The sequence below is a fragment of the Melopsittacus undulatus genome, chromosome 5 (assembly GCF_012275295.1).
Source record: "Melopsittacus undulatus isolate bMelUnd1 chromosome 5, bMelUnd1.mat.Z, whole genome shotgun sequence".
Taxonomy (NCBI): Eukaryota; Metazoa; Chordata; class Aves; order Psittaciformes; family Psittaculidae; genus Melopsittacus; species Melopsittacus undulatus.
The window spans coordinates 50,675,030-50,690,613 of record NC_047531.1 but is presented as its reverse complement, the minus strand read 5'-3'; the positions used below and the strand labels follow the sequence as shown (position 1 = coordinate 50,690,613).

General features: G+C 35.1%; 1 protein-coding gene across 1 annotated transcript in view; it reads left to right on the top strand.

Annotated features, from left to right (window-relative positions):
* PARPBP (PARP1 binding protein) overlaps window positions 1-15,584 on the top strand; it is a 51,371-nt gene that overhangs the window by 28,199 nt on the left and 7,588 nt on the right. Inside the window, exons 7-9 of the mRNA XM_034063147.1 lie at window positions 2,238-2,421; window positions 7,649-7,827; window positions 11,823-11,904. Coding sequence (XP_033919038.1) covers window positions 2,238-2,421; window positions 7,649-7,827; window positions 11,823-11,904 — 445 coding nt within the window. The remainder of the gene's footprint in view (window positions 1-2,237; window positions 2,422-7,648; window positions 7,828-11,822; window positions 11,905-15,584) is intronic.

Sequence of the window (15,584 nt, the reverse complement as noted above, 5' to 3'; positions counted from 1 at the left end):
TCTTAATTAACTGGTGCCCAGTGCTGTATATATAATAAGACTTTTTCGTCCTGTAGGCATACATGTAGATATATGTGAAATGTGTGGAAATAATAATTATGTAGGCAAGCTCAAGGCATCTATAGACAGAAAGGTCTAAACCTGGCTTTCAAAGACTGGTCAATCCCTTCATCTTCTAGTTTGTCTTGGAGTTCTAGGTTCAGCACAGTATTTATGGAACAGACACCACTTGTTTAATGCAGTGCTATTCTTGTTTGAGGGTATTATTTTGGAAAGTGTCAGTTTAGGGCTCGGGGAAATAGAGAAGTTTGGCAAAAAGCATCAGAAGTCTTGGCTACACTTCCTATATGCATCTCTGAGACAAAACTGTTCTTCAACTGTGTTCTCTTCTTACCTCTTGACAACTTGTACTGGATAATATCCCCCTCCCAAACTTAATTCTCTTGTGGTTAGATTAAATTGAGGGGTTTGCAGCAGAGGTACACCAGAATGTTTTATTTATTTATTTATTTATTTATTTATTTTAAGAGCTGGATGGTTCTTGACCCCTGTGCAGAGAGATTTCACATAGTGACTTTTCTTTTGGCTAAGTGCATACACTGTGCTTAAATTTCTGCAAAGCAGAAGTTTTTCTGTTTAACCAAGCCTGCAAATCTAATGTGAATTTAATAATATTTAATTTATAAAAGTTAAAGCTGAGAATTGTGTGGAAATACTAGGTTTTGACCTGGAAAAAAGCCAGAGGAAAAGAAAAGTTTTAACTTCAGGTTTTCTAAGTTATTTACAAGACTCTTATTCAGGCAGAATAAGCCAAAACAGCAAGGTCTCTGGCCCAGTTCCTTCTATGTATTTTGTGAAGAAACAATATTAACAAACTAGTTTTCCTGTGACTCAATTCCTATTATTAGCTAGCTTATTTTATATTTTGTGTTAATGTAGACATGCAAAGTTTCATATGATGAATGATCTCCGAATTAAAATTCTAAAATTCATATATAGAATTTAATGTCTATAAAATATACCTTTCTTTCAATCTGTAAGGTAACCTTTTAGGGTAAGTAGGCAGGAGCATGGAGGAAGCATGAGCAACTCTTGAGTGGAAAAATGCACTTATAAATGGCCAGTGAAATGAATTCTTGGAGCTGTAACTGCTTCTTCTCACTCACCAAGTCTGAGTAAATCAAGGTGCACTTTCACAAGAACTTCATTTCCGGTGGCCAATTTTTTTTTTTTTTTTTTTTTTGACACAAGATCCTTGGTTTTTCCTGTGAATCTGCAAGAATGATTTTTTTTTTCTTTTACATATTCAGAGTAATATAGTCTGCCTGGCAGCCTGCTCTATTTTGATTTTTATATAATATGTGGGTTTTGCAATTCTGAGAGAGCAAGACATGATGCAGTTTTCTCAGTATTGCCTATTGGAGCTTTATCTGTACAACTGTAAATGCTAATCACTCAAGAGTTTAACTGGGGAGAGATCTGGTAGTTCTAATCCAAAAGTGATTCCAGATGGAGTCTATCATACATGCAATGTGGATGGTTCAATGTACAGGACCATGAAATGAAATGAACTGTCTAAATGTTGTTTAGGTGCCCTCACAAATTCCTTCTTATACTTCCGTAAGTGTTGAAATAAAGCCGCTATATCAATCTGATTCAATTATTTATATTTTTTTGTGTCAAACTGCATGGACACTTCATAATTAAACTAAGTTTTTTCTATAGCCATTTTTTTTTGTAGTTGGTGAAAAGAGTGTGTGCTTTATGGCAAACAGTGATGTTCATCTCATCTAATTACTATCTATTTAAATGAAATTGAAAGCGGATTGATATTTTGAAGTACTTTCATGTAGCACAAAAGACATAAAAATGCAATAGGCTGTTACATTGGAAGTCATGTTCCAGTGAAACTTTTTTTTTTTCCACTTAAGAGCTTATGAGCAAAGCAGTAAGTGGAGAGGTTTAAAGAAAGTACTTGTATTTGAACTTTTATGGAGAAGTTGGTTTTGTGTTTCGGCTCAGAGTATTACTAGATGCTGAATTAATTACCTTTCCTTGTAATATTTTTAAGCAAACTATTATGTTGGACAGTACTTCTACACTGCTGTTTGATTTAAAAGATCAAAGCTGTTCTGTGAAGCGTTTTGATTAACTGAAGACTGGCTATGTTCAACACTAATAGGTATACTAAAGTGCTGCCAAGATTAATGTGGAGATGACCCTGTGCCTATTTTCAGAATTGCAGGGGGGCGAATTCTGTCAACAGTGAAGATGCATTTGATAAAAGGCCGAAGCAGTGGGGATCCTTTCTGTCAGGCAGTAGAGGAAGTTGTACAAGATTTGGATTTGAAGATTAAAAATATTATCGATTCACAACATGAAGCCTTGACTGCCAGCACTACTGGACTTAGTCCAGCACGGGTAATGGGACTTCTTTTGTTCTTTTTACTATTTAGCTTTATAAGAAAGCATATGTCTTTTGCCTGTTTAATTTCTTCTTTATATTCTAAAGGACTTTCTATAGAGTATTATCTTTTGCTAACAGTACAGAGCAGTGTCATTTCCTCTACATTGTGGTTTTAAACTTGTTGAAAGGCTTATACTTGAGGATTACTGTGTGGATTTCAAAAAGCTGATTTACTTAAACTGAACTTCTTACCTCAAAATTGTAAATAAAATGCTCTTCAGAACTCAATTTGTTGTACAGATGCTATAGATGTAGATACTTATAACCATAATGTTTGCCACTAATTGCAAGCCAATAGAGCTATAGCAGATTTCCAAATGAAACTCCTCATGAAAGTGGAATTTAGATTTCAGAACATGTATTAGTAGTTTTGATTAGAATGTACAGGTTTTAATTAGCTCAATCAATATTTCCAAGGGTAAGGCATTAAAAACAAGGTTAAATAAGAATTCCAAAACATGGGAAAATGTGGAGATGGAGTGGAGTGAAAGTAAACCCCCAACCAACCAATGTCTAAGTTTTTCCTCTATTAGTGTTTGAAGACAGCAATGAAACTATTAATGATTTTATTATCTTAGAAAGAATTAGGATACTTACAGTTCTTTGTCAAGTGTGGAGAACAGAACACAGATTTTCTATTTGTGTTTTTTTTTTGTACTTAAACCTGAATCTACTCAGGTTTATATTATGATCTCTTTTGTGATGAAAACATCAACTAGCTTTAAACATCAACTAGCTTTAATTATTTTATTTTACATGGTTGATATATAAACTATCCAATTCCATGTATTTTTAGCTAGGAAACTTTTTTAAAACTACAAACACATTGAATGTACATTATTAGAATATTTTGTGAAATCACTGGAATTACCTCATGGTAACATGAAATTTAAACAAATTTTAATCAGGCTTCCAATGTGCTTTTTCTTCTGAATCTTTCATCGCTGTATTTCCCTGTTTCCTTATCATATCTTTCTACTTCTTACCCACCTGTAATATTGATCTCCATCATTAGCTGTCTGTATTTAGCTACTTGTGTTACTGATAAAAATTAAAAAAGTTTAGATAGATATGAGTAATGTAAAACTATTTTACTAAAACTTTATTCTTCAGAGAAATTAAGCACAAAATTCCTTTTCCAAAACGTTTCCTGTTTTTTGTTTTCCATAGGTCATGTTTGTAGTCTAATGACTGTAGAAATGTTTACCACTATCCTTGTTGAGGCAGAATACAGAAAAGCTGGTTGTATCCTGATGTTGTTAGGAAATGTGGTTAAATACTTAATTCCATTGAAAGCAACGTAAAACTAATGTTTTTGTTTTTTTTTTCAAAATGGGCACCTAAGGGCAGCTTATGAACTTAATTGTGTTACTGAAAGCCTGTGGTTCGATATTAAAGTTTTTGCCAATTCTTGAGTTTAAGTTGGTTGCTGGATCATCCCATCTACTTGTGGAAGAGCAGATTCTACTGGAACATTTCTCAGTGAGGAAATTTGAGTGCACAGCAGAGGATGACAGGCTTTAAGCTAATCCTTTTCACCATACCCAGTACAACACACCCATACTTGCCAAAGTACGGATGTAACTGAGAGCAATCAGAGATAACTGTGGTCTGGATCTGACTGATGTGCTGCTTAGCTTGACAAATCTGGTGTTGTATTGGGTTTACAGGGCAAGGTTTTGATAGGGGGGAGAGCTGTAAGGTCTTCTGTGCAGAAATACCAGAAGCTGGCCCTGTGTCAGAGAGAGCCAGCCAGCTCCAGGATGGGACCTGCTGCTCGCCAGGCCAAACTGGTGGTTGTAGTGCCTCTGTGACAACATATAAGAAAGGGTAAAAAATGCTGTGCAACAGCTGTTGGGAGAGAGGAATGAAAATACATAAGAGAAAAAACTGTAGTCACCAACCTCAGTGAAGGAGTGGGAAGAGGTGCTCCAGGCACTGGAGTAGAGATTCCTCTGCAGCTCGTGCTGAAGACTGCAGTTGCAGGTTGTCCCCCTGCAAACCATGGATATCCATGGTGGAGCAGATAGCCACCCTGCAGCCTATGGAGGACCCAGGCTGGAGTAGGTGGATGTGCACTGAAGGAAGTTGTGACCCTGTTGAGAACCCGTTCTGGAGCAGGTTCGTGGCAGAAACTAGCCCATGCAGAGGAGTCCATGCAGCAGCAGATTTTGTGGCAGGACCTGTGACTTCATGGGGGACCTGGCTTGGAGCAGTCTGTTCCACCCTGTGGAAAGGACTCTCCCTGTAATAATTCTTGAAGAACTGCAGCCAGTGTGAAGAACCCAGGCTGCAGAAGTTTGTGAAGGACTGTATCCTATGGGAGGTACCCCATACAGGAGAAGAGGAAGAGCTTGAGGAAGAAGCAGCAGGGATGAAGTGTTAGGAACTGACTGCAACCCTTGTTCCCTCTCCCCCATGCCACTTGCGGGAAGGAAGAGTTGGGAGTGAAGTTGAGTCTGGAAAGAAGGGAGGTACCTATTCTGATTCATTGGCAATTAATTGCATTAATTTCCTGAAGTCTGTTTTGCCCTTGATGGTAACTGGTAAGTGAGCTCCCTGTCCTCATCTTGACCCCATGATCTTTTCATATTTTCTCTCCCTGTCCTCTTCAGGAGGTGTGAGAGAGCAGCTTGGTGAGCACCTGACAGCTAGCCAAGATCAACCCACCACAGTCCTTTGTGGTACCCAATATGGGGCCTGTTAAATTAGAGATAAAGACATTAACTGGGAGAGGTACTGGGCAAAATGTGAACTGAACAATGTTAGAGAGCAGAGTAAATGTGGGGAATTTTTGTTTCTGTAACTGTGGTGAAAGGACAAGTTGTTGAGTGTGTGTAAATTGTCCACCTTTGTCAGTGTTGTGATATTGTTTTGATTTTGGTGTGGAGAATAATTTTTGTTGATGTACATGAAGCTTGTGAAGATTGTGTGCTGAATGTATACTGTAATGATAATCTTAAATATGTGATTCACAAAGACGAGGGCTAGAAAAGGAAACTTAGGCAAATGTTAAGAGACAGTTATCAAATTGCATATTTTAGTGGAGCTTGGTCGGAAGAACATTTTACTAACCATATAGAGGGGTAGGTTACTAATTAAAAAATAAAGCAAAGAGAACAAAACAAAACAGATTAAAAAAAAAAAACAAACAAAACAAACCAAAACCCTGTAAGTTTTCCAAATGAGTTTGAGCTGTATAAAAGAATTGGAGCATCTGTATTGTTCCATTAAGATCTCATGACAGCAAAGATGAATGCTCTGTGCTGAATTTCACATACAGCTTGGGTTTTTTTTTTTTGTTTTGTTTTTTATTTTATAAGGAAATCTCCAAACCCTGAAGCTATAATTTTTCAGGAAAAAGAAAAAATAAAGAGAAGCTCTAATTCAGAATATGGTTTGGGTTTGTTAGGATGTTATGTTTTTCTCATACATAAGAGACTGAATTGAGTTATTTGAGTGCAAATTTAAAATATGATCCTAACTACAGCACTGAAAATTATGCCTCTGCTATCTCCTGGGAAGGCTGCTCCCTCATAAAATGTACCTGAAAAGAATCACTTTGTTAGAAAAATGTTTGCTTTTCTCCTGGCAGTGGCACGTTTCTTCCATCATTGCTCAGTTTTCCTGCAAGTACCTGTTTTATAAGAAACCAGAGCTCCAGGAAAAAATATGACTTTATGCAGCAAGAAGCACTACTTTTTGTTGAAGCCTGCATGAGTGACTAATAGGAATTATGATTAATTTCTTCCTGAGAAAATTACTACTGTAAATGGAAACTGGCTGGTGTTTCTGGAACTAATGGTAACTAATAGTCTGAAGTAGCTAATGGTCACTACCCTTGAAAGACTGATCAACTATTTTATTGAAAAAAATATTTGAATAATGAATATAAGCTTCCTAATAAACAAGGCTTTTTATGACAGTGATTGTTGTCTTGCTTTAAGTTCTTATTGTGCCTTGGACAATAGGAGTTTGGTCTATGGCTAGTACACCAAGTCACTGTTGTAGTACAAGAGATTTCTGAAGGTCATCTTCTGGCAGTTAGGAGGTTATATTATACTCTAGAGACTTATTTTTTTCCTTTTGCATATCATCAGTCAAGATGATGCCAAATTTTGACTTTTCTCATTAAGACAATTTTACCATGACACCCATGACATTTTATAAAAAATCTGTGATGTGGTGAGGTAATGACTGAAAAGGTTCAGAATAAACTTTGAGGAAATTAAATAGTACTGAAATAGGCCAATTCTGTAAAGCCAAGTAACAACCATTTCTGTAATTGCTATTTCTAGCTATTGATTATAACTTATACTAACTGACTGACATGTGTTGCTATGGTTTCTTGAAAGCTACATACACTAATTGATGTAATCAAATAGAGAGAGAAATAGAATTTGAACTTTTAAGGTCTGTATTTAAAAGCAGTTAGCTGATTAGATAAATGCAGTTCATTGCTTATCCTGTCCTTCTGAACCTAGTTAGGCTATCCAATGTTTCCATGTATTAGTAAATAAGAAAGCTTGTAGTTTTTAAAGTCTACTACTGTGTGTTAAGCCCTAAATTTCTTTATGGCACTCCTAATACTTTTAAGGGAAAATATAGCAAACTTGCAATTCTTGCAGTCCCATAGTGGCTATGGAGTTCTACATCTGTACTGCTGACTGTAGCATTGAGCACTTCCAGATGTGGATTGTTATTTTCTTTAAGGAATTCTTTATTCTTGAGGAAAATCGTGAGGAATCTATCCTGTTCTGAACAACAGGAGATTGTGCCAAGTACCTCTGTTGTCAAATCTTGATGAAAATCTCACTTCTAACCAACTGCTTTAGCAGATTGTTAGTCAGAGGAGTTGGACTTCACCAGAATGTGTTTGTGTACCCCATTGTAGCACCCAGATTGGTTGTGAGAAAATAATCATGGTTTCATCACAGATTTATATATTTGTCTGTGTGACTTGCTCATCAGTATATACCTCCAGCTGGCAGTGATCTAGACTTTACTAATTGCTTGGGATGAGCAAGAAATTTTCCCATGGTCAGTTTCCCCAAAAATCCTTACTGTGAAAGGAGAGTATTCTCACCCCTTGTGCTGATATGGGTTGATTTTGGAGGTGAGCTATTAGTCTGGCTTGTTGACCTTTCCTGTTTTCTCTTCTTTTTGATTTTTTGCTTTCAGCCAAAATTGCATTCTGTAAATCATGGCACTGCATATTGTGGCAGAGATACTATAAAGGTCTTACTAGTTCTTCTGGATGAAGAAGCTGTCAATCCTCCCACCCAGAATAAAGCAGAACTGTTATACGACAATGAAAACTTAAATTTGTGTGGAATCACCTCTATTTTGACACTATTCAGGTGAGTACTAGAAGATTCTTTTTGTGTTGGCTTTGTTTCTTTATTTTTAAAATCTTCAACTAAGTGGCTAACAAAGCATTGGTAGGTATTACTTCTACAGAGCAAATGACCAAAATGTCGGCTATTGTGAGGTTAGGTTTCCCTATTTAGGTGTAAAGGGAAAGCATTCTTTAGAACAGTCTGAAGTTCTCAAAACTATTCTACTTCCCCATTGCATTTTCTGTATCTTCAAGGTACTTTTGTAATATGGACTTTTTGAGCTAGTAAATTTCTCAGCTGCACAAAAAACATTGCAACAAACTTCCAAGTACTCACCTCTTGATTTTTGGACTCTTCAGTTCAAATACTGTCTGTTTAATGCCTAATTAGATTACTAGTCAATTTGAAGATGCCTCCTTTGTCTAGCTATGACACAAGAGATTTTTTTATTATTTTTTATCTATGTAGTAATTATCTTGTAGAGGCAGTTTTAAATAATTTTTTCTTATCCACCAGTCAGGGTAGTATTACACTAAGGATGCTGAAACAAAATTACATGCGTGAAGATTTATTAAGCATGTCTGTAGCTGATGTCATAAATTCGCTTTAATAGTGGAAGTTACTTTTGGAGAACAAAATCAAAAGAAGGGGGAGAATAGAGGAAGAAAAAAAACCTCTTCCTGGTGTCTAGCTGAGAAGTAAAGCAGCCAGGGTTCACAGGTAAGCATCCTTTGTAGTACAGTGGTTAGTTACCCAAAAGTCCTTTTCTCAAGGTAAATATATTGTCTTCATAATGACATGCTGTAGCCCTTTATTGGTTGTCCCTGCTTTTGCTGCCTTTAGCAATGATTGGAGCATCTGTTCAGCAGGGCAGGGTCTGTGTGGCCAGTTGCTCATCAAGCTCTGTGCTTGCACAGTCTTTGGGTTCACCAAGGTAAAAGACGATCTACACTGAAAAGGGCAGGAACATTGGGAAAGATGAGGGTGCTTCTTATGCTCATGGCAGATGTTTCCCATGACCCAGCATAACAACACTGTCAGAGTGTGGAGGTGCAGGGCTGTGAGGATGACAGCAAGGGAAGAGGAAAAGAGTTACAGGTCTTAAAATGGAAGATGGAGGACTCTAAAAGTAAAGAATTCAAAGGTTTCATTAGATTTATCATTCAACATATTTTAGGAAACAAAAGGAAGCACATTCTAATAGAACTTAAAATCAATTTCCCTAGTAAGAATTCTAAATAAACCTGTAGTTTTTAATATAAATGGCTGCTTGTAACAACATGTTGTGGAATATTTCTTTCACTTCTCAAATATCTGTAGATAGCTGTAGTTACGCATTTGCTTCATTATCTAACAAGCTTAAAATAACACTGCTTTTAGTCTCTTATTTTTCTATTACTTCAGATTCAGGAAAATTGCTTCATTAATTTAATAAACCTCTCCATGGTTGTATTTTTATTACAATGATAAGGAGCTTAATCAGATTTAAGTTAATGCTCTATGTGAATGGAATAGAGGCCCATCTGAATTCTTCTGAATTAAACACTGCTATTATTCAGAGCTGGAAAACTTGATTATTATTTTTTAAGAAATTCTAATTTAAAATGGGTTTAAAGCCACAAATTTCTGAATAAGAGTGCCTACTGAGCGTTCTGATTTCATTTACCTAAGTTGATTTTTTTTTCAGCTGAATTAATTTTCTTGAACTGAATATTCTTGAAAGGATAAATATTTGATTCTCAGTGTACGTGTAAGCAGTGTACTGCTACTTGGGACTCTGTATTGTAATCTAGACAACTCTTGTGATTTCCTCAGTTATTCTTAGGGGTTGATTTGGTTTAGATTTTATATTCCAGTGTGTGTGTGTATATATATGTATATTTAATCTTAAATGTATGCTTACTTTTTAAAAAATGATTTATGAGTAATTTATGCAAAGTATTGAATTTATGATCCTAAATGTTTTGGAAATAAAAAAAGGAACTTGAAAACAACACCTGTTCTCAAATCTGTGTTTTACATTTCTCTATCAGCTTTACTGTAAGGTTCCAATTACTTTGTGAATGTTGAACACCTTAATACTACATGAGATATTAGCTAAGATATCACTCTGATTTGCAGCAATGTACAGGCATCTCTATGGTACAGCACTTTTTTGTTAATGCTTATGTCTTAAATATTTGATCTAGAGTGTTTGCAGATTTTTTGCCAATCTATTCTTAACAGTAAATCTGGAACAGTTTACAGGATAAATGGCACTACCTTTGGCAATAAACATCATTGCAGTTTTCAGTCTCTTAGTTAATCTGATTCTGTGTATTAGATTGTTGGTCACCTCATATGGTAGTTATTCTTTTATGCAGTTTTATCACATGGTAGTTATTCTTTTGAGGTTTTTCACAATGCTTTTTGTTATTTCTAGAGATTTTATTACTGGAGTATCCCAAAATATGTTTACAGTTTGTGGGTAGCTTTGTCTGGGTTCTGGTCAGTTGGAGAGATCATTGTCCTCAGGTGAAATCTGAGATGAAATGAGAGCTTCTCTTTCACAAAACTTAAGCATTTCAGAAATTCACCTTGCCTTTTTTTTTTGTTACTCTTAATAAACTTCTAGATCAGTTGGGTATGTTTATTTCTCTGCACTGAAATCCTGCAAAAAGCTACTGCTGAGAAGCATCTACTGTGATGTTCAAATTTTTGTTGGCTTTCTTTAATTAAAAATGTTTTTGTTGTAATTTGTGAAATGCATGTGTATTTGAAACTGAAAACGTAAACCCTGAAAATACATCCATGGTAAACATCCTAACCAAAACGAAGCTTTTCTTATTTAATGTGTCCTTTAGTATATCCATCAAATATTTTCCTTCTGTAAGCACCTCATTTCTGTCTTATGGAAAATATTTTTATGTAATTAGTAATATTATTTATTTTTAGAGTTAAATTTTGCATGACTATGGAATGAAGTATTTTCATAACCTTTTTCCATAAAGGTTATCTTCCTATCCTATTAAAGCTAAATCCAGTTAATTTCTTGCTTTTTGAATTTCCTTCTGTTTAAAGAATACCTGTGTTGATGTGGTATACAGACCAAAGAATCTCCTGAAAACCTATTTCTGTGGGCACTGAAAAGGAAACTAACCTATCCATGTCCTGGAGAAGCAGTGGTGATTTAATTAGTTGCTTAGTCTGAGGAAACAGTTGATAGAAAAATGGGATGCTGAGAATTTAGTCATTACAGGTTACAAAGGCTCATGAATCAGAACACCAGTGTAGACATAGTGAAGCTACATGTTTTTGCAATTTGAATAACAAAACCATTGCAAGGTCCTGTAGAAATTTTGCACCAGAGACAAATAGAAATAAAATAGATTGGTCTAAATTGTTTGAATAATTGAGTAGAATGAGCTAAATAAACGAAATGAGTTATTTTTGAAAAGAAAAAAAAAATGCCCTCGTATGCACACTGTCTTGCCATGAGCAAAAACAGAGGAAGTAATTATTTACAGATGCACAGATTTGTTCTTATTTGAACCAGAAAGCTCCTTTTACAAGCATCAATATTTTGCTGCATTATATATATCAAAAATTTTCATTAATGTATGTAACTATTTACATACTGAAATATAGGAGGGTTGAAGCATTTTGTCTGTTTGAGCATTTCTATTGAAAAGTCTGTCCATATGAGGAAAATTATTCTGGATGTGAACCAGATGATGTTCAAGGGGATTTAAGTAGGATGGTGACCTGGTGACACAACACCAGCAAATGATAATGTGGTTGTGGTTCTGTAATATTGTAAACATACTGCAAAATACCAGAAATTGTAACTGTAAGTTTGATTTCATTTTGCTGTCTTTACTTGTCACAGTACATGTGGTTACCCAGAAAAGGAGAAAACAAAGTAAGGTTTGGAGAGCAAAGATTCTTCCTGTTCCTGACGGACTTGGTATAGTAACTGGTTTTCTTAATAATTGCATTTATACATTCTAAATACTTCTTATCCCTTTCGAATGTAGATCTCCAGCACAATCCAATGGATCTGCTGCAAAACCACTTAGACAGCGTATTCAGGAATCTATGGATGAAAAAAAAATGAAGGTACTGTGTAGGAATTGCAATGCAACTATAGGTGTACTGAAATATTAATGCTAAAATGAAAACAACTTCATTTTAGTGTTACATTTTAGCTGAGTGATAATTTTAACCCACAGCTAAAGAAATGTAACTGATTAAACTGTGGCAATTAGCCCAACTACTGTACTATGAATGGAAATATCTAAAATGTAAGAGAGGCTTTAAACTTGAAAGTACTTCCTAATGAAAATCTTGTACTGCAGATATACTGAATTAATCTCTAGCTCTTCATTTAACCATCTATGTGTTTCAGGACTATAGAAATAAAACTGAAGCTATGTGAAAATAGAGAGAAAATACAGCACAGGCACCTGATTTCAGTTCTGATCATATAGGCATTCTAAAAGCATAATAATGTCTTTTACATTGCTTGGGGGGGGGAAATTATTTTTATTTGAAACATTCTGATTCCCATAAAGCTTTTCCCATGGCTTTGAGAACAATAAAATAAAGTTGCTAATGTTTGCTATTTTGTAGATGGAATAAAACATTGTGAGGGTTGGTGTTGTGAGTGGCACTAATCAAAAGAACAACTTCAGTGTTTCTGAAAATGAAAGTCTTCCAGTGTACCGCATTTTACATAGTCTTTTTTTCCTCTAAATTGTCAGACTTGAACACTGGGACTATGGAAAGAGGCAGAGCTTGTATCTTCTACAGCATTTCAACAGAGAGCTAAATAAAAGTGACCTAATATTTTTTACAACATTAGCTAGTCCTGACAAGAGGTAAACATAAATGTAGTTAATATATAAGGAAGAAATAGAGGTGTTTTAAGCCATCAGAATCAGTTCCAGAACAACACAATGGAAAATTTAATTCTGCCATTAGACCTGAGAATTTTAGCATATTACATGTTTGAGAAGTAGAAAGTTATTAAAGGAAGTAAAATGACAAGTGCTGTCAGTATTTTCAGTAGTGTTTTAAATATACTCTAACTTGATTCTGAATTGCTTTTTTTTTGGAATGGGGGTGGTGTGGATAATGGGTGTTTGGGATACATACACTAATTATGGTGAAACTTAGCTTAAAACTCATAGGCAAACTATGAAAGCTTTTAGCTGATAAAGGATCTTCATTATATTAATTTTATGATGAACAGCATATTTAAATGGCAGCTTTAATCATCAAATAGCAAAAATGTGATTTGCTGTTTGCATAATACAGTGAAATAGTTTTCTTATCTAAATAGAGCTTTTATAATTGGATTCATGAACAGCTGTGTTCACTATCAAATTGCAAAAATTATTATTTAAAAGTAATTACCTGTCACATTTGAGACCTTTACTGCAAATCTTACAAGTTTTTGGCAGAAACTGTCAAAAAATAGGAGTCTTGAGACTGATTAATGTTATGAAACTATTTTACTTTTTTTGGGAAGTGCTTCGATGCTAATCAAGAATACCAGATTAGTTACTGTAATTTCTGCGCAAATAGTAGTTCTTTCGGAGGTCTCTGAATAATTGAATGAGTTCTACTTCAGGAGCTGGATTTGTATGCTGAAGGGTCATCTTGACACTCTTCTGTGCTTTTTTCATTGTGCCTGATTCTAGTAAGGGTTCTGTGACTCCTATGATCCTTAGTAATACAAGAATGACTTTTCCTGTAGGACTCTTGTCCTAGTCTTGCTTCACCATGATTGACAAAATAACATATACCTGCAGCAAAATAGAATGAAACCTCTGTTTTTAACCAGTAATTTTTGATAACTTTCAGTCAAATTCTAGAACTGATTTTGAGGCTCATTGGTGTCTAAGCTAATTGAAAATATAAATGACTTTTTGTCTCATGAAAACAAAAATTCAAAGAGAACAAGCAGCGGGTTTTAAGTCTGTGCTTCACACTTGGAAACTTTCTTTGACATCTTAGAAGACTGCAAACTTGCTTATAGTTTTATCTTTTGTATACCAAATCTGTGATGGTGGACTCTCTTCCCCTACTTTTGCAATATAGGTGGTAATGTGAGATTAACTTGTTAAAATGAATGGGTGTTTGGGGCTATACAGTTTGTATCTTAGAGCAACACTGTGCCTGCTGAACTGCCTCAAGTAGTCACAGTCAGTCTTCTTTATGGCTTTCTTTCAGTGTGTCCTATTCTACCGGAGAGACAAAGTATGGGATGAAACTGAGGCCAAATATCTCAAGATGTTTTTCCATTAAAAAAAACTTAAAAATCATGCAGTTCACAGTGTAATTTTTCATAAATTACTTATTGACATGAGTCTTCACATGTGTTGAGTATTTCACATGGTGTTTGTAATTCTCTTTTTCTGTGAATCAGCCAAACAATGCCATCTAAAATACACTATATTCATGTGAAATTTGAAATTATTCTTCTGGCATTCCTATGTTCACTTTAGGGTTGTTTTTCCTTCCTTCCAGCTAACTAACGTTGCTGTTGCCAAACAACAAATGACTTGTAACTAAAACTCAGGTAGTTCTCTGTCATTTATCCTTGATCTCCATCTTCTTACATAAAATCCTGCTTTCTTGAAACAGTCATCTCTAATTTTGTCTTTTTCTGTTTTTCTTTCTACCTAACAATTTCTACAGATATTCTTTTGCATGTTTCTAATCCTTCCTTTTCTTCCTTTTTCTATGAAGATTTTATAAGGAGGGCCCTGTCTTTCTCTTTCAGTACACTATTTGTGGATGAATACATTTGCAAATAGAATTTAAGCTATCATCTTTCTATGAACAGTTCACAGATCTACACCTGACCTAAGTGTCTTCTCTGTAAACACTGATATCTTTTGTTACTTTTATATCGTTCTGCCAATACACAGCTGTTGAGGTTGAGGTGGTAGGTCTATTTTTCCTGGTATATTTAACATTGAGTATGGTATCCTACCTGTTACTTTTTTCAGTCCATAATATCTCCGGAATATATTTTTCTCTATTTGTATGTCTACCCAACTACAACTTAAGAAATGCTCATTTAGCTTTTTTATGTGCTGCTGTGTATTTTCTGGGACGTGATGGCTGCAGCTTTGTCCTGTCTCTCTTCACTTGAGATTGCTGTAAAAAAAGTTATCAAAGTGATTAGATACTAGATGCCATTCTTCTGTTTGCATCTCAATCTGTCCCTTTACGTTGTAGTGCATATAAACTACTTGTTTTAACCTATGCCAACCCATTGGTTTTTATTGATTTGCAGTTTAGAGATATGTCGTCGCTTACATTCAGCCTGCAATACCAATCTTCATTGTTCATTTCTTAATTTTCAGACTAGCTATTTCAGCTGCCTGTTTTATACTGTTTCTTCTGGCTTGAAGAGATTTGCACAACTCATTATCCTCCTTTGAAACTTTTTTCAGTACTCTTAAATCAACCTCTCCCCAAAACCTAGTAGTGCTTTGTGTTGAGATAGATGCCCATTATAATGACTAATTTCAGTTCCTTTCTCTGTAATCCATATATTAGATTGTAATGTCTCTTGGTAGAAATAAATCTTGTTCTGTCTTTACTATGCAGTGCATACCACAATAAAATTCTTGCCCATGACTGTAGCTCTCAAGTGCTGGATTAATATTCATCACCTTCTTATACTAGATATCAGTCTTCATGATTATTAATACAACCATCTTACAGGTTACCTGTAAAACTCACAGTTGTAAATTTTGTTATGTATAATGCCCTAATTTAAA